Raw genomic sequence first — 26,116 nt, 5'->3', positions numbered from 1 at the left:
GGTAAAGGGCATATCTTACAAGGGTGATGTACCCCTCTTTAAGAAACTGATATTGTAGTCTAAGTGAGAATTTCTGTGGAAGCATGTTATGTTGCTTGGCTATTTTTCAGTAGACTGATTAAGGCTTATATAAACCATTAAAAAATAGTCAAGAAGCACCTCAAAAGAATGATGAAACAAACTGATTCTTAATGGTCCAATCAAAATAACTGAAGATTATTTGGCAGTAATTTCAATTGGAAGATGCATTGCTGTTACATAGCACAGCATTATTGATGTTAAGCTTTGCGTATAAATTGGAGTTTTGCCCACCCCCTGTCTCACTCCTGTTTTGAGGTCAGGGAGGTATTATCCACAAAATTGTGGATTATGTTAGCCTGACTTCCATGAAATGTGTAAATAAATTGTTATATTGTTATTAATGTTGATGGACATTACTTTCTGGCCATAAAATATGCAGTGATACGGTGCAAACATATGACAAATCTTAAGTTATATTGCAGCATTCAGATCACAACTCTTTGCAGTTTTAGTCTTTACAAAGACTATTGGTGATTATTCATCTTTAGTGATTGTCTATATTATTAAACTATGATATGGAAGTAAACTTTATGTCTCCATAAGATGAATGAGTGAAAATAACAACCTGAGTTTTAAGCAGCGAGCACCATTTATATCCATCTTTTTCTTAGATTAGGAAAGATAGCATGTTCACTACCAGGATAACCAGAAACATTATACAAGAGACTTTCTTTTCTCCAACATTAATATGAAGGGCGGGGTTTCAGTTTGTACCATAAACTTCCAAAGATTACATCCACAGTTCAAGTCTTTTGGCTACTGCATTTGAGTGGAACTAAGTATATTATGTTTTACGCAAGTTTTATTAAAGTTGAAGAGAATGCACAATGAAAACAGTTCTGGGAATGCCTAGTGTTATTAAGGAACTAGTAATCGTCAAAAACAAGTTACTTTATAAAGTATGCAAGCAATCTAAATGGTAATACCGTGAGAAAACATTACAATGTTGAATATATAATACCATCGTATAGGGTGATTTGAACTTGTATAAAATACTAAAAAATAGAAATACAAAGAAGGGCAAATGGGAAAGGTACTTGAGCATTTACATGGGTTATTAAGAAGTGTATTCTGTGATTTCCTCCTTAATAATGGACTCTCAAATCTTACCAGCAATATAGATCAGGCTAACTGTCCTATAATTTCCCATCTTCTGCCTCCCTCCATTCTTAAACAAGGGTGTTATGTTAGCCATTTTCCAGTCCACTGGCATCCTCCCTGACTGCAGTGATTCCTGAAGATCACCACCAATACTTCCACAGTCTCCTGAACTATCTTCTTTTGTACTCTGGTCTGGGTGATTTGTCCACTTTCAGATCTTTCAGCTTACCCAACATTATCTACTAATTGCCATGACACTCACATCTGCCTTTTTTTTCCTGTCCTCTAGGTTTTTAAAGGCTTTCCACTAATCTTCACCACATTGTATGATTTTTCTTTTCATAGAATCATAAAGTATAGAAGGAGGCCACTCAACCCATTGTGTTTGTACTGTCTCCTGAAACAGCTACCCAGCTAAGCCCATTCCATAGTCCTATCTCCGTATACCTCAAATCATCACTTTCTAACATATATCCAGCTTTCTTTTGCAACCTGGAGAAAGTGAGGACTGCAGATCAGAGTCACGAGTGTGGTGCTGGAAAAGCAAAGCAGGTCAGGCAGCATCTGAGGATTAGGAGAATCGACATTTCGGGCATCAGCCCTTCATCAGGAAGATCCCTGACCTGCTGTGCTTTTCTAGCACCTCGCTGTCAACTCTGATCTCCAGCATCGGCAGTTCTCTCCTACTTGATTTCATCCCTACTGCGAAGCCTCTTCCAAGGATGTGTATCTTGAAGAAGTTCTGTTCCTTTGTCTACAAGGATTCCTGATGAAGGGCTTACATCCGAAATGTCGATTTCTTCTGCTCCTCGGATGCTGTCTGACCTGCTGTGCTTTTCCAGCGCCATACACTCAACCCTCTTTTGCAACCTGCAATATAACCTGCCTCCACCACTCTCCCAGGCAGTACATTCCAAATCTGAACAACTGAGTAAAGAAATATCTCCTCTCACTCCTAGCTCTCTTGCTGACAGTTTTGAAATTGTGACCCCCCCCCCCCCCCCACTTTGCTCTTATGCTGTCCCTGACGTCCTTTGTCAGCCATGGTTGCCTTATCCTCCCCTTAATGTATTTCTCCTTCCTTGTGATGAATTTTTGCTGTTTCTCCCAAATTACTCCCAGAAACTCCTACCATTTCTGCTCCACCATATTTTCTGTTAGGTTTCCCTTCCAGTAATCTCTGGTCAGCTTTTCCCTCATGTCTTTTGTAGTTACCATTACTCATTTGTGATACTGCCGTCTTGGCATTCCTTTAACTTAAGGTCCCGAATTGAATATGCCTCATTACACACGATCAGATCCAGAACTGCCTGTTCCTTAGTGGATTGTATCACTAGCTGCTCCAAAAAAAAACAAATTGTGGACATCCCACAAATTCCTTTACTTGAGATTTGCTACTAACCTGATTTTTCCCAGTCCATCTTCAAATTGAAGTCCCACATGATTATTGTATTAGTGCTTTTCTTACATGCCTTTTCTATCTCCTGACACATTTTCTGCCCCACATCCTGACTCCTTCTCAGGAGCATGTACATAAGTCTCATCATGGTCTTTTTCCTTTGCAGTTCCTCAACTGTACTCCCACACATTCTCTGCCTTCTGTCCTTATATCATATCTTGCTATGGATTTAATTTCATTTCTTACTAATCAGTCAACCCTGACCTCTCTGCCTATCTGCCTGTCCTTTTGATCGGATGTGTGTTCTTGAATATTTAGTTCTCACCCTGATCCCCTTGCAGCCATGTACATCTCTGTGATGTCCACAGCATTGTATCTGCCAATGTCTTTCCTTTTAATGCTGATACTGCATCTGGTTCTTGACCACACAGCCAGATAGTTCTTGCATTTAGCCTGTCAGTCCCTTTAAGATTTTTGGAAGTTGCTTTAATGTCACCTCTTTTTATTCTAAGTTCCAGAGAAATTCCAAAGTACAGTCTATTTAATCTCTTCTCATTGTAAAATCAGTCTTTTCCCAGGAATCAGTCTGGTTTTACATGTGCTCTTTTGTAAGTGTATCCTTATTTGAACATAAGGACTAGATTTCACATTCTAGATTCCAGGTCTCACTCATGCTCTATACAAATGAAGAAAGAACCTTTTGCTTTGTACTGAAATCCTCTTATGATATAGATAAATCTACAATTTGTTTTCCAAATTAGAATAAGTGGAGATCTTCTAGAAACATATAAAGTTATGAAGGAAATAGAAGCAGGGAGGGTGTTTCAACTGGTGGATGAAACTAGAACTAGGGGGCATATCCTCCAAATAAGGGGGAGAGATTTAGGACAGAGTTGAGGAGGAACATCTTCACCCAGAAAGTTGTGGAATTCCCTGCCTGGTGAAGCAGTTGAGGTAACCTTGGAGTGTTATTAAGGTAAAGATAGATTTTTGAACAGTAAAGGAATCGAAGATTCTAGTGAGAGCAGGTCGATAAGTGGAGCTGAGCCTATGAAAAGGTAAACTACGATCATACTGAATAGCAAAGCAGGCTCAATGGGCCAGTTGGCCTACTCCTGCTCCTATTTCTTATGTTCTTATTGCGTGCATGCTAGCTTTCAGTGATTTTGAAACAAGGATACCCGTGTTTCTTTGATCATCATGGCTCAGTGGTTAGCACGGTTGCCTCACAGTGTCAGGGTTCCAGGTTTGATTCTAGCTTGGGTGACTGCCTGTGTGCAGTTTGCACATTCTTCCCATGTCTGCGTGGGTTTCCTCCAGGCTCTCCAGTTTCCTCCCACATTCCAAAGATGTGTAGTCAGGTGAATTGGCCATGCTAAACTCCCCATAGTGTTAGGTGCATTAGTCAGAGGGAGATGGATCTAGGTGGGTTACTCTTCGGAGGGTCTGTGTGGGCTTGTTGGGCCAAATGGCCTGCTTCCACACTATCGAGAATCTAATCTAGTCTAATCTAATCAATACTTCCAAATCTATCTCCATTGTATCAAATACCCTGCATGTTTCTTCCTCCTACCATAGTATATTCCATCTGCCATGCTTTTGTCCATTCATTCAAATTGTCTAAATTCCTCTAAAGCTTCATTTTTGTATTTACATTTGACATTTCTACCAAATTTTGTATCATTTACAAATTTGAAAATATTATAGTTGTTTCCCCCCCCCCCCCCCAGTTCAAATTATAAATATGGACACTCAAGATATCTCAACCACTGACTCTCAAGGTACGTCACTGATCTTTGCAGACTGCCAATCTGAGAGTGATCCATTTGTCCAGATGTTACATCTAGTAAATGGTTAGACAGGAGAAAATGATACAAGAGTGCTTAAAATTCTTGTTTTGGAATATTTTCATTCCCTCAGGTTTGAAAAGCTATTTGTAACGATCCACAACATTGTCATTCATTCCCATAATTTCCATTTACATGCTTATATTCTGCGCATTGCAGTGTGCACGTGTCAATATAGTATAATTTGACATATGTTTATGCTTCCAGTGCTACCTGGCCAGTTTTCCATATTTACTCCAAAATGTTTTGCAAAGAGGAAGGAAAAATATTAACATGCACTGTTTTGGCGCTTTTCACAGCCTCGGATCATATCCCACTTCAAAATGATGTCACTGGTTGTAAAATCTTAATGGCTGTAATATGGGGAATTCTACAATTTCATGATTTCTCAAGAAGTATTGCTGTGTATTCATGCATCGTTATGTGGGCTCAGTTCTGATTTACATCACAAGTTGGCTTCAGATCTACCCAGGATATGTGCTAGAGACTATTGTGCATATTCTAATGACAAGAATTAATAAAAAATACAAAATATACAATGAGGAAAGTGATGTCTATCATACTTTTGGTGTTTTGTCTTTTACTCCAGTTGAGGGCAAGGAAAATCTTAGAAAGCAGTGCCAAAATGTATCAACTTGCTTTAAGCACTCTTTGTTGGTATGTGGCTATCACAGTCTATGTCAGCATTTGTTATCCAACCCGCAGTGCCCTGGAGAAAGTAATGCCTCCTTGAACCACTGCAGTCCTTGGAGTGTAGATGCACCCACATCGCTATGAGGAAGGCACCCCCAGGATTTTGCCTCAAAGACAGTGAAAGGACCTGCAGCATAGTTCCACACAAAATGGTGTGTCATTGAGGGGAAATTTCAGGTGGTGGTGTTCCTGTGCATTTGCTGCCCCTGTGTTCTTCTAAGTGATAGAAGTTGCAGGTTTGGCAGGCACCATTGAAGGAGTCTTTGTGAGTTCCTGTAATGTGTCCTTTAGATGGTACACAGTGCAATGACTAAGTGTTTGTGGTGAAAGGAGTGAATGTTGAAGGTAATGGAGAGTGTGCCAATCAAATGAGCTGCTTTGTACTGGATGCTGTTGAATGCTTTGAGTGCTGGAGCTGCAACTGTCCAGACCAATGCAGACCGAAGCCAATCTGAGTACCAGTATATAGGTTATTGCAGAGGAAGTGGAACTTCATAGTACTGCTGATGACTCAATGAATCTGTTTTTGATTCCAAATTCTCGCATTTGTCCTTATTGTTACTTTTTATAAATGTGGAAATAACAAAACTAAAACCTAGCATGTAACAGATTTTCTGATTCATCTTATAAAGACTCAATAGATACTCTGTCACCTCAATTGTTTCAATATTGGTACCAAATGAAAGGCGGGAGAGGAGAGGGTATGTTGGGTTGAAAGTGAAACATGGGAAGCGAACCTGATCTGTGACACATCTGCCATGTTTGTCACAGGAATGGCTGTTGGTGAATTTGAGTGTCTTGTTCTGGAATGTTGGTATACATGGGATGGATTTTTAAATGGGCACACATGTAACGATAAGAATTTGAAGTAGGAGTATTTTGAAAGGAGCAATTTGAAAGGGAGAGGGTACAATCGGAAGTGACAATATTTTAGTTGAATAAAGGGAACTATGGAACTATGAGGGAGGAGCTGGCCAAAGTTCAATGGTGCAATACCTTAGCAGGGATGACAGTGGAGGAACAATGACAGATATTTCTGGGTATAATGCAGAAGATGTAGGATCAGTTCATTCCAAAAAGGAAGAAAGAGCCTAGGAGGAGGCATGGGTGGCCGTGGCTGACGAGGGAAGTTAAGAAACATATAAAGTCAAAAGAGAAAAAGTATAACATAGCAAAGTTGAGTGGGAAAACGGAGAGAACTGGGAAGCTTTTAAAGAAGAACAGAGGATTACTAAGGAGGAAATGCGCAGAGAAAAAATGAGGTACGAAGGTAAACTGGCCAAAAATATAAAGGAGGATAGAAAAACCTTTTTTAGGTGTGTGAAAGGGAAAAACATGGTTAAGACTAAAATTGGGCCCTTGAAGACAGAAACAGGGGAATATATTAGGGGGAACAAAGAAATAGCAGAAGAGTTGAATTGGTACTTCAGATCTGTGTTCACTGGGGAAGACACAAGCAATCTCCCAGAGGTAACAGTGGCTGAAGGACCTGAACTGAAGGGAATTTATATTTGCCAGGAATTGGTGTTGGAGAGACCGTTAGGTCTGAAGGCTGATAAGTCCCTGGGGCCTGATGGTCTACATCCCAGGGTACTGAAGAAGGTGGCTCGAGAAACCGGTGGATGCGTTGTTGATTATTTTTCAGAGTTCGATAGATTCAGGGTCAGTTCCTGCGGATTGGAGGGTGGCTAATGTTGTACCACTTTTTAAGAAAGGAGCGAAAGAGAAAGCAGGAAATTATAGACCAGTTAGTCTGACCTCAGTGGTGGGAAAAATGTTGGAGTCAATTATGAAGGATGAAATTATGACACATCTGGATAGCAGTAACAGGATAGGTCAGAGTCAGCATGGATTTATAAAGGGGGAAATCATGCTTGACTAATCTTCTGGAATTTTTTGAGGATGTAATTCTGAAGGTGGACGAGGGAGATCCAGTGGATGTAGTGTACCTGGATTTTCAGAAAGCCTTTGATAAAGTCCCACATAAGAGATTAGTGAGCAAAATTAGTGCACATGGTATTGGGGGCAAAGTACTGACTTGGATTGAAAATTGGTTGGCTGACAGGAAACAAGAGTAGTGATAAACAGCTCCGTTTCGGAATGGCAGGCGGTGACCAGTGGGGTGCTGCAACCGCAGCTTCTTATAATATATATTAATGATATTGAAGATGGTATTAATAGTAACATTAGTAAATTTGCTGATGATACAAAGCTGGATGGCAGGGTGAAATGTGAGGAGGATATTACGAGATTACAGAGTGACCCGGACAGGTTAGGTGAGTGGTCAGATGCAGTTTAATGTGGATAAATGTATGATTATCCACTTTGGCAAGAACAGGAAGGCAGATTACTACCTAAATGGAGTCAAGTTAGATAAAGGGGCAGTACAAAGAGATCTGGATGTTCTTGTCAATGAAGGCAAGCATGCAGGTACAGCAGGTAGTGAAGAAAGCTAATAGCAGGCTGACCTTCATAACAAGAGGAATTGAGTATAGAAGCAAAGACGTTCTTCTGCAGCTGTACAGGGACCTGGTGAGACTGCCCCTGGAATATTGTGTGCGGTTCTGGTCTCCACATTTGAGGAAAGACATTCTGGCTATTGAGGGAATGCAACATAGGTTCACGAGGTCAATTCCTGGAATGGCAGAACTATCTTGTGTTGAAAGATTGGAGCGACTGGGCTTGCATACCCTTGAGTTTAGAAGACTGAGAGGGGATCTGATTGAGACGTATAAGATTATTAAAGGATTGGACACTCTGGAGACAGAAAACATGTTTCTGCTGATGGGTGAGTCCCAAACCAGAGGACAAAGTTTAAAAATAAGGGGTAGGCCATTTAGGACAGAAATGAGGAGAAACGTCTTCACCCAGAGAGTGGTGGGTATGTGGAATGCTCTGCCCCAGAAGGCAGTGGAGGCCCAGTCTCTGGATTCGTTTAAGAAAGTGCTGGATAGAACTCTCAAGGATAGTGGAATCAAGGGTTATGGAGATAAGGCAGGAACAGGATACTGATTGAGGATGATCAGCCATGATCATAATGAATGGTGGTGCAGGCTCGAAGGGCAGAATGGCCTACTCCTGCAATTGTCTTTTGAGTAGGCTCTGCCGTTTTATGAGATCATTGATGATCTGATTGTGGCCTTGACTCTGCTTTCCTGTGTTAACCCCATTTACCATTAGGGAATTTCATGGCAGATAAAGGACAGGCAGCCAACACAGCTTCCTCTTTTTATTAATAACTCTTTAGTTCTTGGTAAGCACACAGTCAACACATTATCTGTTTGTTTAGAATCTAGATACTATCTGTGTGTGGAGAATTGGTCAGGTTTGTTCTGATGAGTCTTCTTCCATGAGTTCCGTAATAAGGGTCTTCTATTTGCAATGGTTGACCTGGAATTGTCACTGTCAATATTGCGATGTGCCTAATTTTATGTTTTCTCCCAGTCTTCTGGATTGTTTGATGTCATGTTCCCATTCACAGGAACCTCAACTCTGAGCTTATTTGTCCAAGAGTCATGTAAACAGGAGATGGCTGAGTCCATGACTCCTCTTACTAGTTTTATCCCCCTTTGTAACCGTAAGAGTTGACTAACCTTTGGCATCACCTATTTGCCTAGTCAGTAATCTGGATTTACTATTTAATTTCACAGCAAGCCGATCTGGTTTTTATATAAAATTGGCATAATTGCCCATCATGTTTGTGATGCTTTAGCCAAAAGGCTAAAATTACCCATAAGATCACAACTATCTGCTCCCCCCACCCCCCAATCCAAGACACAACTATGAAGAATCTAACTCTGCCTTAACAATATTCCATAGATTATAAGAGTGGGGAGGTTGTGTTGGAGCTGTATAGAACTTTGGTTAGGTCACAGCTGGAGTACAGTGTGTAGTTCCGGTCACCATTGGAAGAATGTGATTGCAATGGATGGAGTGCAAAGGAGATTCACCAGGATGTTGACTTGGAGCATTTCACCTCAGGCTGGATAAGCTTAGGTTGTTACTTTGGAGCAGAGGAGATGTAGATGATTAGATTACTTACAGTATGGAAACAGGCCCTTCGGCCCAACAAGTCCACACTGACCCGCCGAAGTGCAACCCACCCATACCCCTACATTTACCCCTTCACCTAACACTATGGGGGTAACTAATTATTAAGGGGTACCTAATAGAGATGTATAAGATTGAAGGGCAAAAACAGGGTAAACGCTGCTGTTCCCTTCAGTTGAAGAATAAATAACAAGAGATCATCATTTTAAAGTGAAAGGCTTTGAGGGTATTTGAGGAAAAGCCCTTTCATCCAAAGGATGGCAGGGATCTAAAATGCACTGCAGGGGAAGGTAGTTGAGGTAGAAAGCATCACAACCTTCAAAAAGTACTTGGATGATCGTTTCAAGTATCATAACATTCCAGTCTATGGGAATGGTGTAGGTAGTAGTATATTTTGGTGGTAGAGACTTGATGGTCCAAAGGACTGCATCTGTCCTGTATGATTCTATGAATACCTTCATCCCAAGAATGAGTAAATGAACCTTCTTTGAACTGCTTCAAATGCTATTATCTCCTTTCTCATGGAGACGAAAAATATGCATGGCACTCCAGATACAGTCTCACCAGTGTCCCAAAGAATTGTTGCAAAACTTACCTATTTGTATATTTCATTCCCTTTACAATAAATGCCAAAGCCAATTTGCCGTCCCAATGTACTGCGTATGCATATGTATTAATGTATCGTCATTTAAGTATTGGATACTCGTATTTGTCTCAACTGCAGTGTTTTGCACTCTTTTTCAATTTAAGTAACATGCTTCTATCCTATTCTTCTGCCAATCTGAAAATTACCCATTTATCCTGTTATGACGCAGGAGTAGCAAGCCAAACCAATTCAGCCTCACTGTCGCTGGATTCACAGCACAATAAAATCAAAGCATTCAAAGTGCTCAGTTGTTAGGTTGTTCCTAACCAGACTTTACAGTTAACAGATCTTCGACATCAAGTTTATCGTTTAAACAAAAAGTAATAATTTGTTGTTAATAATGAAACTTTAGGCAGAACAGAGAAACTTCAAGGCAATCTAATTAAATCTAAAATTTAAACCCAATGTTCTTTGATCATAAATTCCCACTCACACTTGCAAAGAGACAAACACACACAGATTAGGGATAAATTTTAAAAATATATAAATTTAAATCCGCCAGTTCAATAACCATTTCAACAATGAATACCAGACCTTCATGAAATCCTTGGCTGATGGCTGGTATTACAGGCACACATGACTGTACATCGTGCTTGATTACCAAAGTCACTTGTCAGTTCAATTGCTTCCACAGACTGCTGGAGACATTTTATTTATTTATTACACACTAGGATTCTTTTCTTAGAACTTTTCAACAATTTGATAATTGTAATAATGAGCAAAGATCAAAAACACAGCAACAATCTGGAAACTTCCAAAACAAAACAACTTCCCGCCCAGAACCCAGTTATAGCCAGTTCCCTTTCTTTTAACATTCTCTGTGGTTTGCTGGCTAGCACCTGTCCTCCCTTGATTGACCAATTCATTCAGCCAGCTGCCAGTCCCTTAATGTAGTCACATATCTCTGCTAAAACATCTATAGTGTCCTGAGAGCAGTAATTTACTTGGATTACCTTTCCAGCAGTTCCCATTTTAAAGCAAACTGCTGTTCAAAGTGTATTCTTGCTGCAACTCACAGTTCTAAACCAAAAATGAGAAAAAATAAAAGAGAAATGTGATGGTCTCAAAATCCTTACTCCCTGCTTTTAGCCAAAGTTTTCCGTTTATGCTAATATGTTCATTATCGAGCAATTATTTTTGTACCAGGGTGTCTCTTCCCAATCCAGGATGAATTCTGGATGGGGAATGGGGAAATGTTGGTAGTGAAACTTGGAAGTAATTTTGGAAGGTGTGATCAGTTGAGACACTGCTTGTAGAAGCTCCATCCAATGAAGAATTACAGGCAGATTCCTGTGGCTATTTGATCAGTAGGAGGCGCAGTATGAAAAATGAAAAGTGAAAAATCGCAAGCCTTTTATGAGGTGTGAACTGCTGATGTATAAAGGAGTAAGAGAGGAGGTTGGGAATGTCTTCTATATAGGACTTCTACAAATGTATAAATATAACAAGACCACAACTGATGGATCATCACTCTGGATTGGTTACCTGGCCACTAGATACCCAGAAAGTAAAGACGTGCAATGGGTGAATGATACATACTGATCCCACTCGTCATGTATCATTCACAATGGAGGTCCATTATGGCCTGTATTTTCATTTCACTGTATGATTGTCTTTTTACTTATTTTGCTCTCTGGGCAGCCATAGACAGCAGTGACCATAAGATTTTGCCAGTTGCTGGGTTTGGTGATGGGGCAGGGTGGTGACAGGGAAACACTGATTCCACCCTCCTGGGTCTGCCACTGGGAAACCACATTCGTCTTTCATCTCCATCTTTACGGTCAAATGAAATTTGAGCCCTTAAAAGTATTAACGTCCAATTTAAGTTATACCACTGTTGCATTGGTATCCCAAGGGTCAGGAAATAGACAATGAGAGCAAAGCTAGAGTTGTTGGCTACACAAGAACCTTTCTTCAGGAATTGTTGTGGATTAGGAGAAGCAGTTAGTCAGCCCTGGAACCCTGATGAAACTGTTGGCTTCTCTGACCACCTCAGAGCCTTGATTACTGGCATCCCTCCTATGAAGTTTAGTATGGCTGATCTGATTTGTAGCCACAAATCCAATGTCTTGCTTAACTTCAGTAACATTTAATCTCTTTGTTTACCAAGGATCTTAAAAACTACTCAGGCACTGCTTTTATCACCTTTTTAAAAAGGGAATTCCAAAGACCGAGTTGGTTTGAACAATCAACATGTAGATTAAAATCCCCCATGATAATTGCCGTACCATTGTTATGGGCATTCGTTAGTTCTTTGTTTATTGCCTGCCCAATATGATGTTATTATTTGGTGTCCTGTAGACTATGCCTATCAGTGACTTTTTCTTCTTGGAATTTCTAATTTCCACCCAAATGGATTCAACATTATTCTCCATAGAACCTGTACCACCTCTCAGCTGTCATCCTTGAATATCAGAGCTACACCACCTCTCTTAACTTCCTGTCTGTCCTTCCGAATAGTTTGATACCCCTGGATATTTAACTCCCAGTTGTGACCATCCTGTAACGATTACTCTGCAGTGGCTACTAAATCATATTCATTCGCGATGATTGGTGCCATTAACTCATCCACCTTATAATGAATGTTACGAGCATTCACATAAAGTGCTGTTATGCTAGTTTTCTTACCCTTGTGATTTCCAATATCTCTAATATCTCCTGAGTTATCCCTTTTACTTCTTTCATAGTCTGCTTTGTACTTAAACCCCCCTGCACATATGCTAACCTGCTGCTTACCTTTCTGTTTACCATCAGACTTCCTTTCATTTTCCTTTCCCTGTTGCCGATTCACCAGTTTAAAGTCACAGTAACCACCCTATTTATCCTTTTCGCTAGAACACCTGTTCCAGATTGGTTCAGTGGACACCATCCCTTTGGTACCAATCCCCCATTTCAAAACTGATGCCAATGCCCCAAGAAATGGAACCCCTCTTAACCCACACCACTCCCTGAGTCACGAGTTTACTTCCCTAATTGTCTTATTTGTAAGCCAATTTGCACATGGCTTGGCAGTAATCCGGAGATAATGACTCTTGAGGACCTGTTTGTTAATTTTGTTACTAGAGCTTGATAATCCCCAAACAGGTCTTCCTTCCTAGCCTTGCCTATGTTAATTGCCCCAATGCGGGCCACAACAAATGAACACACCCCCCCCACCCACCACCACCCCTGCTCCAATATCCTTTCAAGCCAGTAAGAGTTGAGGCGTTGGGAAAGTCTTGGCGAGGTGCTCCTCCTCATCGGTAATGTGTTGAAGGTTGTGAATGCGAAAGTGGAATCTATACCATTGGGACTGGCGTTCTTGTGAACCACGTAACTAGTGAAGTTGAGCGGGGTTTTAAACTATGAGTGGAGTCAAGAGCCCAAATTTGGGAAGCTGCAATGAATCAAAGACAGGGGAAAAGGTAACAGGAAAAAATTAACGTGGGAATTCATAAACAAATAGCAGGAAGGAACATAGAATATAGACCTAAGAACAAATTAGATGAGACGAAAGGTTAGAAAAATAATAAAAGGTCAAAACTTGAACAGTATTTGAATTCACATCGCACTCTAAACAAAACTAGTGCCAAATGAGATAAAGTGGTAATGTCCGCCTGGTGGCTGTGACTAAGATGCAACTGTTGGATGACAGAAATTGGGACCCAAATATTGAAAGGAACGTGACATTTAGGAAGGACAGGAATCTAGGAAAGATATTAGAGTGGCACTGTTAATTAAAAATGATATTAACACAATGGAAAGGCATGACCTAAATTTAAGAAACCGGGATGTGGAAGCAGTTTGGCTAGAGATTAGGAAATATGAAGGCAAGTGGTTGGTTGTGGGAGGTGTGTACGTGATCCCCTAACTAACTCCAAGGAAGAAGTGAAACCTTTTTAAAAGGGCTTAGCAGATATCATGGGGGATTTTAACCTACATTTATATTGGAAAAAATAAATGGGGGAAAAGCAGCCAAGATGAGGAATTAATTAAATATTTTCATGACAGTTTCTTAGACTAGCATGTCATGGCACTAATCAGAGAACTAGCTGTGTTCAGCCCAGTTTTGGCCAATGAGATCAGATTAATTACTGACCTCAGGAGGTGACAGCAGACATGAGATTATTGAATTTTATGTATATTTTCAGGGAGAATTGTGGGTGCTCGTCTTCTATTTTGAATTTAACCGTAAGTAATTATGAGGGCAGGAAAGCAGGACTTTCAAACATGAACTGGCAAGTAAGGTTCAGAAATAGGTCAGTAGAGATGCTGTTGCAAACATTTAAGGAGGTATTCCAAAAAAACAAAATAGATATATTGCAACAAGTAAGAGAAATTCTAAGGTGTGGACTCGCCATCCATGTTTAACAGGAAAAGTCAGTATTAGTACAAACAGCAAGAAAAGACAACTGTGTAAAGATAGGTGTCAGGTTAGAAGCTTGAACAGAACTTTAGAAACAGCAAAGAATTGCTAAAAAAAATTAATAAGGAGGGACACAGTGTGAGAAATAGTTAGCCAGAACTAAAATCACACATAAGAAAAGTTACTTTGGATATTTTAAAATAAAGTGTTAACCAAGTAACTAAGTCTGGGGAATTAGAAATAGAGGATAAAGAGATAGAAGACATATTGAACAGATTTGCAAGATATGCAGAAATATAGAGTTGAGGTTTAAATCAAATCAGGCATGATTTCATTGAATGGCAGAGCAGGCTCAAAGGGCTAAATGTCTACCCTTGTGCGTTGCTGGTATGGCACCACGAGCTAGCTTTTCTGTTCAGATGTGCTGTTTTATGTCTCTGAACAAGTCTGCAATAGAGAATTATTTCTAATAGTAACTATCCAAATTGAAGCCATATGCAATAACAGAATTGCTGTTTGTCTACTATTTCTGAACTTTGAATTGTATAATTTTTTCTTTTCCAGAGGATTTCCCCAATGGGACATGGCTTGGCGATGAGAATAACCCTGAGATGCGGGTTAGGTGTCCCATCACTCCTGCTGATATGCTACATGTTGCCACAAATTGCCGAACAGCTGAAAAAATGGCACTGACACTCTTGGACTATCTATTTCACCGTGAGATACAAGCTGTATCCAATCTCTCAGGGCAGGGAAAACATGGCAAAAAGCAGCTGGATCCTTTAATGATCTATGGAATTCGATGTAAGCACCATGATATTTATTTGACTGCAGGTTGTTCTGCGCATTTCTTTAACAAATTCACTATAATGTGATTGATGAATTGGGGATACTGTTTCTAAAGCACAAACTTTTAAAATGTGTGTTGACTGTAATGCAATTACATCACCAATATTTTAAGCGCTGTTTCTAAAGCGTGATTTTTCCAAGAACGCAAACATCATGTTATAGAAGAACTATCGTTAAACCACTATTTCTCCAATTCTGTCCTCAGTGTTGTTGTAGCGGCATCTTTTAACTTTCTCCTGCAAAGAGAGCAATTCAGTCAGAGAGTCGTAGAGTCATAGAGATGTACAGTATGCCGACCAGATATCCCAACCCAATCTAGTCCCACCTGCCAGCACCTGGCCCATATCCCTTCAAACCCTTCCTATTCATATACCCACCCAAATGCCTCTTAAATGTTGCTGTACCAGCCTCCACCACATCCTTTGGCAACTCATTTCATACATGTGCCACCCTCTGCTTGAAAAAGTTGCCAGATAGGTCTCTTTTATACTTTTCCCCTCTCACCCTAAACATATGCCCTCTAGTTCTGGACTCCCCGACCCCAGGGAAAAGACTTTGCCTATTTTCCCTATCCATGCCCCTCATAATTTTGTAAATCTCTATAAGTTCACCCCTCAGCTTCCGACGCTCCAGGGAAAACAGCCCCAGCCTGTTCAGCCTCTCCCTATAGCTCAAATCCTCCAACCCTGGCAACATTCTTGTAAATCTTTTCTGAACCCTTTCAAGTTGGGCTATAGATTGTTTTAACTTTTGGTATGAATTTCAACGTGTTGATTTCTTAGTTGGACTAATATTAACATAATATCAAGTTTATTTCTATGTTGGCAACACTGCTTATTGACCCATTTGTACTCATATGTATAGATTGTTTGCATAAGTTAATACAACTCAAATGTATAGGTAACTTCGTGAAGGGAACTTACTGTGGCAAGTACATTATAGAACATTATCGATATACAATGACTTTTTTAAATATGCAATACATATGAAAACGTAGATTAGATGCATGAGTGAATTTCTACCTGTTTGGGCTGAGAATTAAGATTGCCTGTTAATTGTTCCTGCTGAATTTCCATGCCAGTGATTGCCTAGTTAATCAGCACATTCTTCTTATGCTTTATAAAATGTTGTCACTTTTTTTCAAGACTGTTTCTTGTGTCCTTGTTCTGATGAGCGCAAGACAAAACTGCTTGTTTCTTATTAGCAAAGTTTAAATGAGCAAATTTGAAGAAAAGCTTTGTGAAATACAAATGAAGAAAGTATTTTGGATTGAATAATTTTGGAAAACTCAGGTCAATTTATAGCTTATTTAAACGTTGGTTAAATGATTAAACATTTGGTTCTTATCAATTTCTATGTCAAGGTGTTCTTTTTTTAGAAAGTATCCACTAGTTCATTATGGAATTGGATTCAGTAACGTTGCATGAATTCTGATTCTGACTGCCCTTTCAGGTAGCTGTTACGGATCCATTGACACAATTAAGCAAACAACTGGGGAGTTCTTCTGTTATTTCTGGCCGATATATTTTGCTTAACCAAAACCAAAATCGTATGCGTGGTCACTTATTCATTACTGTTTGTGGGAACCTGGCATGTGCATGTTGGTTCCTTGTTTCCTGCATTATAACAGTGACTACATTTCACAAAGAGTTCAATGGCTGTAAAGTGTTTTGGAATAGATCATAAAAGTGCAAGTCTACATAAATGCAAGTCATCCTATTTCAAATGTGGAAATAATCCTGACATCAGTAGTCGTACATAAAATTCACCCTGAGATTTTTACAGTTGCTGTGGCAGAAAGTCTGGCTTTCTGCAGTACACTGGTACTGAAAAAATAAAAGAGTTGATCAAAACATGAATATATGCATTAGACAAAATTTTCTGACCCCAGAGATGGACATCTTGTAAGTTACTGGGAATGCATGCTCACTAACTCCTCTGGAACGAAGGCGTAATTTAAAGGAGCAGTTATCTGGTGAGAGCGCCTGGGCTGCACAAGCTTAGAAATGTTGAGAGATCTGATCCTTAGCTGGTTGACCTTGTACTGGGGATCTTGCCTCTTTCCAGCTGGATCTCATCCACATCATCTGTTCTGTGGAGAGACATGCAGTTGAGGAGAAAGCATTGGATGCTTCTGGAACAGTTGGCAGTTGTGTGATGTCAGCTTTTGCCTCTCATCAGAAGTGTCAAGCAGTGTAAGCACCCTCTGACAGAAATAGTGCTAAGACCAGCAGCTTGTCATTGGCTACAGCTGGATCACTTCACTGTAATTGATCAAAACTGCAACTTTAGACTGATCCTCCTATGAGTATTGGTTGTGTAGATTGGATTTATATTCATTAGAGTTTAGAAGAATGAGAGGAGGCTTTATTGAAACATAAGGGGCTTGACAGGTTTAGATGTGGAGATGTTATTCCTCCTGTCAGAGTATCTAGGACCAGAGGGCATAATCTCAAGAGCAAGGGGTCACCTGTTTAATTCAGAGATGAAGAGGAATTTCCTGAGTGTCATTAACCTGTGGATTTTCTTTTACAAGAGGGCTGTCTAAACTGGATCATTAAGTGTATTCGAGGGTGAGATAGATTTTTTAAAAATCTGTAATGGGATCAAGGGTTCTAAGCAAAAGGCAGTAGAGATGAGGATTATTAGAACAGGCATTGTCTTATTGGTGGAACAGACTTGATCAGCTGAATCGCCCATTTCTGCTCCTATATTTTGTGATCTTGTGGTCACCCTTTATCAATTACTGATCACAAGAGCCATGGGTGCTCCTTGTTTACTTTTGGTCCCACCTATAAGAATTCTAAGAATATAAAATATAAATGAATGAGACCTCATTGCTTCAAATTAATTTTCTGTGCCAGTTTTCCTTTACAGGAATTAACCCTAATCTGAATATCCTTTTGATGGCTTGAAAAATGTTATTTTGTGGCAAGTTTAGCCTGAGTCCACTACTTTAGTAGCATTGTATTTACGACATTTGAGTAGAAAGCCAGATGATGTTTGAATAAGAAGCTAGGTAACAGTTTATCAGTTTTAGAAAACTTATGACGCACCTTTAAATAACAGTTTCTAGATTAGCTGTCAAATTTGGACATAATTAATGGTGTGTTTAATTACAAACTATTTCAGCTATTAAATATCGTCAACTTGAGTTATTGACAGTTATTTTTAAATTGAAAAATAACATAGGCATTGTAGGTTAGTCATCAGTTTAGAGTTAAGATTACTGTGGAAGGATCTGTGACTATAAGCATTTCAACATCAGACCAGAAAATGCAATATTTAAAAGAATATTATTTTATGATGAGCAATGTTACTGAAATTATTTCCCTTAATTTCTCAATTTCATGTTGGCATAAAAGCAAACAGTTTCAAGCTATTGTTTCAGCAAACTGACTGTTCAAATTTGGTGCTTTTTATACTTGTAGGTCACCTTTTCCATAAATTTGGAATCACTGAATCAGACTGGTACAGAATAAAACAGAGCATAGATTCAAAATGTCGAACAGCTTGGCACAGAAAGCAGCGTGGACAAAGTTTGGCAGTAAAAGGTTTTGCCCGAAGGACACCCTCATCTTCAGTCATGAGTGGAACAGGTACAAAAGTAGATGCTGCGTACATTACCAAAGAAAGATATTTCTCACATCCTAGTTATTTGTTGAATTTTTGAAATTCAAAGGCATGCGTATAATATAATTTAATCCAATAAAGCAATCGTGCCTGTTTTACTTATAGTTTAATGTTATCATCCATTTTGCTCTCCAGAAAAGTATTCAGGAGGTAAGATCGTTTGTATATTGTTTTCTGACTTTATTCTGCATTTTGTAAATTGAGGTAGCACTTTTCAATTTGAAAGCAAAATTATGGAGCTGAACGCATCATTGCCACCTTAGTTAGTTTCTTTTTTTTTCATTCCTTTACATTGTTTCATTTTTGCTTCTACTCTATCCATTCATTAAGTCTATAACTTAGTCAAAACCAGCAACAAGCTTAGCATTTCTCTTTATTCTCTATGTATTTAAACATGGTCAGCTACTGTGCTCTTCTTTCTCATTGCATCCTAAGTCTACCTCCTACGGATCTTCCCCAAGTGATTTGTGTCCCAGCTGTCATAATAGATATTCAATAATGGTTTCATCTTCAGTCCTATAATATTAGCTCTGGAACATGTAAAGTTTCTATCTATGATTTCTTCTCCAAGCCTGCTCTTTTTCATCATTTATCAGTCATTTGATGACATTCCCTTTTCCATTTTTAATATTCTTGTCTTTGAACAATGTCTTTGAAAGATATTTTGTCTGAATGTGGGGGAGTCATAATTTTCTCTGCTTGAACTTTGGAAAGACTATAGCTGTTGAATTTGGCTGTTGTCAAAAGCGACATACATTGTCTCTTATCCCTTCCCAAATTCATACATGTTCAGGCTGAACCAGGTGATGTGAAATGTCTTTGTCTGTCCAACACTAGCTATTAAAATCAATGTGCTTCTGAACCACCAACACTACCAAAGTTCGTGTTTAATTCAGTTTCTAGCTCCATTGTCACTCAGTTAGAGTAATTAATTTAGTCCTTCATCAGAGACCTAAGTCCATAATTTACTTTACAAAATAATTGACTGCATAGAAATATAACAAGGTATAATATAGTCCTTGTAGATCTTAATTAATAAACTGTTATGTACTTTTACCGAACTAGTGAAATGAGACTTTTACTTCCTTTTAAGTTGTATTGCTGTTCATAGAAATAGAAATGAATGGGCTTGTTCAAGAATTTTAAACAATTATTGTTAGTCTGTTTTCAAGAACCATTTATCCTTTACAAAGTTTAAATTTAAAGATATGCCACCTTATTTGGGAAATGGCTTAGATGCTGGTGATCTAATAATATTTTTAACTATTCAAACATTTCTATTTCTAGACATGCTTTGCTTGCTTTGATTAAATAATGTTTACTAGGCCCGGCTTTTGTAATTTTTACATATTCCAATCTTATTTTGCTTTGTGTTAATGCAGAGATATAAATTAAAGAATAGAAAAGTCCTGAGTACCACTCAGAAGACAAGCCAAAGTGAAACAAGCTGATCTTACTCTTGAGTTAATTAATTAACATAAGCTTTTTGGTTATTTATTCTATTCCACATAATGATTTTAAACATTTTGACTTTAGGGAAGAAAAATTGATGTAATAACAATTACACAGGGCTTAGTTGACCTTGGATGTGCAGAACCTTTGGTTGTACTGTTGCCATCATGCTGTGTCAGTTGATACACTTAAGTGTCTTGGAGCTGGTTAGCATAATGTTGTTATGGTGTGGGAATCGGGGCAACATCTTACCTTTTTGAATGATGAAGGAAAAAAGTTAATGATACATGTAACAAGAATTAAAACATGGAAAATATTAAAGCACGGACTTAAAATAGTGGAGCAAGTGTGGTGTGCAGCAACATTTTGGGGGCCTGTTTTCTTCAAATTACAGAGGAATCCAAAGGACATGGGTGGACAGTATTTCGTTCGGTTAATCGAAGCCTGGATAACATTGTTTAGCCGAGCATCGGGACCTTGCGATCTTGCTGGATAATCCGATATTCAGTTAATTGAATGCCAGATAATCGAGGTTCCTCAGTATTTCCTTCTGAACATTGGTAGACAGTCTGAGGGGGTTGTTGAATCTAAGACAAAATATTATATAATCTCCTACTCCTAATTAAGGCAAGGAGGAATTTTGCAGTGTTCTCAATAATTTATCCATGAATGATTACCTACTGAAACTTAAATTGTTCTGATAGATTTCAAGCAGATTTCCTAAGTATTTCTTTTGAGTAAGCATTGAATTCATAAAAATGTATTATTAGCTGAAACATCTGTCTATGTATTTAACTAATTTTGAAGAAATTGTGTCATTGCTGTGACTTAACTCACTTTGGAATAATGTTTCCATTGCCTATTGTCCCATGTGCAACCCTTATTGTGTTCAAATTATTTTTTCTCTCCTCCATATAGGCTTACATAATTTACATGCTGTGAATTGAGCTGTTTTTTCACTTTTTTTCCCATTGTAATTCTTAACCAACTAATAGTAAATTTTTCAGTAGTCTTTGAATAAACCTTAGATATTTTTTCTTTGTCCTTGTGTCGTCTTATTGAAATCATCAGGAAATAAAAAAAGCAGAGGCACGGGACAGATCGACATCAAGGGCTAAATATACTTCATACTGTCATAGAAAGCTAGCTAATTAGTTCAATAGCATTTCATTCCTTCTCTTCAATGAATTGCAAGTAGTTTTCAGAAGATCACTTGTATGACAAAAACTGAAATTACATTGGGTTTATTTTTTCCTAACGTCCACTTCAAAGTTTGAGATTAAGAAATAGCAATTATCCCTGCAATTTACTCTTGAGCTTTTTGAGATCAAAGTAGGAGATCAGAGGTAAAATTTTAAAATAGGCCTGGCAAATCCTAAACAAGTTGTTCTGCAAAGAAGTTGCCCAATCTTTTTTCGGTCTGTAGATTCTAACAGACCAATGTATTTTCAGGCTTTTCCATTCGTCATCAGATTTCCCTTTTTTGTCATCTGTTTTGGAATTGATACAGTGAAAAGCAGGAATCATTTGCAGTGCTTTATAAAATCACGAGGGGTGTAGATAAGGTGAATCGCAGGATTTTTTTCCCTAGGGTGAGGGATTTTAAGACTGGAGGGCATATTTTTAAGGTGAGAGAAGGGAGAAGTAAAAACAAATGATGCAAATTTTTCAAAAGGAAGGTTGGAATTGTCTTACTGAAAGTGAGGTGACTGATATGGAAATTTTGATGAAAATTTGTTGCCATGACAATAATCAAGACATACTGCAAAACAAATTAAGATGGTATTGGTGAAAATATTGCAAGTTGTCGTGCAGAAATTTGCCCATTTATTTCGAAGATGAAAACCTTTGCATCAGAGATAGTGAATTAACATTTCTACTTGGGCAACAGGTAGAAGGTATTTCTTCTTCTCTCGGAAAGAAGTTAGGAGAACCTGATTCAATGAAGAGTTCACGAGGGCCTGCAGAAGCAGCACCTGTGCCAGACTTCATATCAGGTCTAAAATAAGATTGAAGTTTTTGCATCCATCTTCAGTTAAAAGTGGCTGATCCATAGCTGCCTTGATTTGCTGCCCCAACGTGATTCACTAGGTGATATCATGAAATGGCTAAAGACATGGGATATTGTAAAGACTGTGCCCCTGACACAATTGCCGACATCATACGAAGATTTGTACCTAGAACTAGCCTCAGTCCTTTGTCAGGCTGTTCCATACCCCTGGGATCTCCTTAACTATGTGGAAAATTGCCAGTCGTGTCAGAGTCATAGCGATGTACAGCCTGAAAACACACCCTCTGGTCCAACTCGTCCATGCTGACCAGATATTCTAACATAATGTAGTCCCATTTGCCAGCACTTAGCCCATATCCCTCTTTTGCCCGAAACGTCGATTTTGCTGCTCGTTGGATGCTGCCTGAACTGCTGTGCTCTTCCAGCACCACTGATCCAGAACCATATCCCTCTAAACCCTTCCTATTCATATACCCATCCATTTGCCTTTTACATGCTGTAATTGTACCAGTCTCCACCACTTCCTCTGGCAGCTCATTCCATCTTTTTCACGCAACCATCTTCTGCGTGAAAAAGATGCTCCTTAGGTCCCTTTTATATCTTTCCCCTCTCACTCTGAGCCTACGAGCTCTAGTTTTGGGCTACTTAAACCCATGGAAAAGATCCTGTCTGTTTATCCCATCCATGCCCCTCATGATTTTATAAACCTGTATAGGCGGCACGGTGGCACAGTGGTTAGCACTGCTGCCTCACAGCGCCTGTAGACCTGTGTTCAATTCCCGACTCAGGCGACTGACTGTGTGGAGTTTGCACGTTCTCCCCGTGTCTGCGTGGGTTTCCTCCGGGTGCTCCGGTTTCCTCCCACAGTCCAAAGAGGTGCGGGTCAGGTGAATTGGCCAAGCTAAATTGCCCGTAGTGTTAGGTAAGGGGTAAATGTAGGGGTATGGGTGGGTTGCGCTTCGGCGGGTCGGTGTGGACTTGTTGGGCCGAAGGGCCTGTTTCCACACTGTAAGTCTAATCTAAAAAAAATCTAATCTAACATCACCCCGAAGCCTCCAAAACTCTGGAGAAAACAGTCCTGGCCAATTCAGCCTCTCCCAGTAGCTGAAATCCTCTAACTTTAGCAACATCCTTGTAAATCTTATCTTGTGTACAAATCCAACCTTGACAATCACTACTCTGGCAATCTACATGTGATCATCAAACTGATGAAAGGAGTAATTAACAGTGCTATCAAGTGGCTTTTGGAGAGGAATAACCTACTCACTGATGCTCAGTTTGGCTTCCATCTGGATGACTCTGCTCCTGTACTTTTGGCAGCTCTTGTTGAAACGTGGACAAAAGAGCTGAACCTTGGAGGTTGAGTGTCTGCCCCTATCATCAACACAAGATTTGATCAAGAATAACAACAAGAAGCCTTAGCAAAACTGGAGGTGAAAGAAATGGGAGGGGTTGGGAGGGGAGATGGGGTGGGAAATAAAGAAGCTGTTTGTGGTTGTTGGAGGCTAAACATTTTAGCCCAGGACATCTCTACAAGAATTCTTCAGAAAATTGTAGGAATACTGCTGATAGATTGAACTCTAGAACTAGTCTCACTCCTTGTCACTCCTCGGACCAACCACTTGAGTGACTGTCCCTTCAAGAGGATCAGAGGTGGGGTGGTTCACTGTGCAATGTTCAGCACTATTTATCCCTCTCCAGACATTGAAGTAGTCTTTGTTTGAATGCAGCAAGACCTGGACAACCTGGACATTGGACTAATAAGTGACAAGTAACATTTGCACCACACGAGAGCGAGATAATGATTATCTTCAACAAATGAAAATCCCTTGACGTTCAGTTGCATTACTATCACTAATTCACCCACTGGCAATATCTTGGGGTTTACTATTGATCAGAAACTGAACTGGACTGACCTTATGAAGCCATTTGTGGCTACGAGAACAGGTTAAAGACTAGGAATTCTATGCCCAGTAACTCACCTTCTGTCTCTCCAATGTCTATCCATGATCCAGAAAGCACAAATCATGAGTAACTCACTGCTAGCCCAGATGAGTGCAGTTTGTGTAATGCTCAATAAACTTGACACCATTCAGGATAAAGCAGCCCAGTTGATTATCACCCATCCATCAACTTCAACATTCACTCTCTTCACTGGTGCAACATGGAAAGAGTATGTACCTTTACAAGGTGCATTACGTCAAGGGTCCTCTGACAGAACCTTTCAAACCCATGAACTCCTCCATCTAGAAGGCTATAGGGCAGCAAATGCACGAGAACATTGCCACCAACAAGATCCCTTTCGAGCTAATGACATCCTGACTTGGGACTATGCTGTTATTCATTGTCACTGGACTAAAATGCTAAAATATAGCATTGTTGGTATCTCTACACCCCAAGAATTGCAAGTCAAAAAGCCAACTTACCACCATCTTCTCTAGAGCTTTGCAATAAAAGCTGACCTAGTGAATGTTGTCCACAACCATGGACATATTTAAAAGATCATAACATTCAATAGTCAAATCACTCAGTTCCAATAATCATGCACCACCTTCAGAAACGAAGATTGATATTGAGTACTCATTCAATATTTCTACTGTGCTAGGTAATTCCTTTGTAACCAATTTTTCAGTGGCTCAATGTAATAGATGACAATTCTCTGATCTCTAAATAACTGAAAAACATGTATGATTACTTTTAAAGTTGCCTCTGATGCTCTTTTTAATTGGAATTTTTCTATTATCAGTCTTTGTTTTCTTTAACCGATTTTTGTACTTGATTCAGTTTAGCTGAGTATTGGCGTCTTTGGTTATTTTTGAAGTGTAGTTAATTAAAAAGCTTAACAATTGGGGAAATTGAAAATGCAGATTTTTTGAATGGATTTCATATCACAGTCAAGTGACAGATGAGAGAAATAGAAAAGCAAGAAATTAAAGCTGATGATAAAGTAACGCAGGAAAGAAAAGTGAAATGTTGTGTAAATTTTGAGTTTGACAAAATGACATTTGAAAGCTTATTAATGTAAAGAAAGGAGGATGAAGAATCAATTGCAGAAGTAAGAGGTATGATAACTGGGGTTGGAAAATATGATAGAATCTTTAATTATAAAGTATTGAGCATTAGAAAATGCTGTTTATTTCTCTTGGAGTTCAAGAGAATTTGAGAAAATCAGTAATTAAATAGCCTTTCTGAATGCCCCATTGAATAAGCATACCAATTGGTCACAAACATGTAATAAAAGGTGAGCAGAATGCTGATAGTTAAGACATAAACATAGGAACAAGGAGCAACAGGAGGCCACTCGGCTGCTTTAGCTTGTTCCACATAACCTCAACTTTCTATTCCTGCATGTTGCTGATAATCTTTTATCCCTTCAGTAATCAAGAATCTATCTATCGTTGTCTTAAAAATATTTAAAGAATCTCCATCCACTGCCTTTTGAGGAGGAAAATTCCAAAGATTTTGAACCTTCAGTGAACAATGGTTTTCCTAGTCTCTCTTAAATGGGTGACTCCTTATTTTTAAACTATGACCCCTTGTTCTAGATTTTTCACAAGAATTATCCTTTCCACGTCCACCTGGTCAAGTCCTCTTAGGATCTTCTGCATTTCCGTTAAGTCATCTTTGACATGAAGGAATGATGAATGTTTCATGAGATGAAACAACAGAAAGATCAAATGATGTTATGCAGGTGGAAATAGATTATTAAAAAATTATGTAAATGGATTAAATTAATCACTGTTGTCACTTAATCACTAAATTAAACTGTTGTCAAGGATGAAGTCTGTAACCAGGAAATTGAGTTTAGAATGGGACAGAAAATAATGTGGTCAGTGTGTTTGAAATTAAATCACAAGTAGGGGAGAAGATGGCTGAGTGATATTATTGCTAGACTATTAATCCAAAACTGAGTTAATATTCTGGGAACCTGGGTTCAAAACCTGTCACAGCAGATGGTGGGATTTGAATTCAGTAATAATCTGGAATTAAAAATCTACTGATGACCATG

At 39.0% G+C, this 26,116-nt stretch overlaps 1 protein-coding gene across 3 annotated transcripts in view; it reads left to right on the top strand.

Moving 5' to 3' along the window:
• Positions 1 to 26,116, top strand: part of banp (BTG3 associated nuclear protein) — a 218,101-nt gene that overhangs the window by 104,372 nt on the left and 87,613 nt on the right. For all 3 annotated transcript variants that reach the window (XM_060837653.1, XM_060837654.1, XM_060837652.1), the window contains exons 7-8: positions 14,727 to 14,966; positions 18,443 to 18,610. In XM_060837653.1, the coding sequence (XP_060693636.1) occupies positions 14,727 to 14,966; positions 18,443 to 18,610 (408 nt within the window). The remainder of the gene's footprint in view (positions 1 to 14,726; positions 14,967 to 18,442; positions 18,611 to 26,116) is intronic.

Source organism: Hemiscyllium ocellatum, chromosome 17 (assembly GCF_020745735.1).
Source record: "Hemiscyllium ocellatum isolate sHemOce1 chromosome 17, sHemOce1.pat.X.cur, whole genome shotgun sequence".
Taxonomy (NCBI): domain Eukaryota; kingdom Metazoa; phylum Chordata; class Chondrichthyes; order Orectolobiformes; family Hemiscylliidae; genus Hemiscyllium; species Hemiscyllium ocellatum.
Note: the sequence above shows the minus strand (reverse complement) of the source record. Positions and strands in the feature narration are given on the sequence as shown.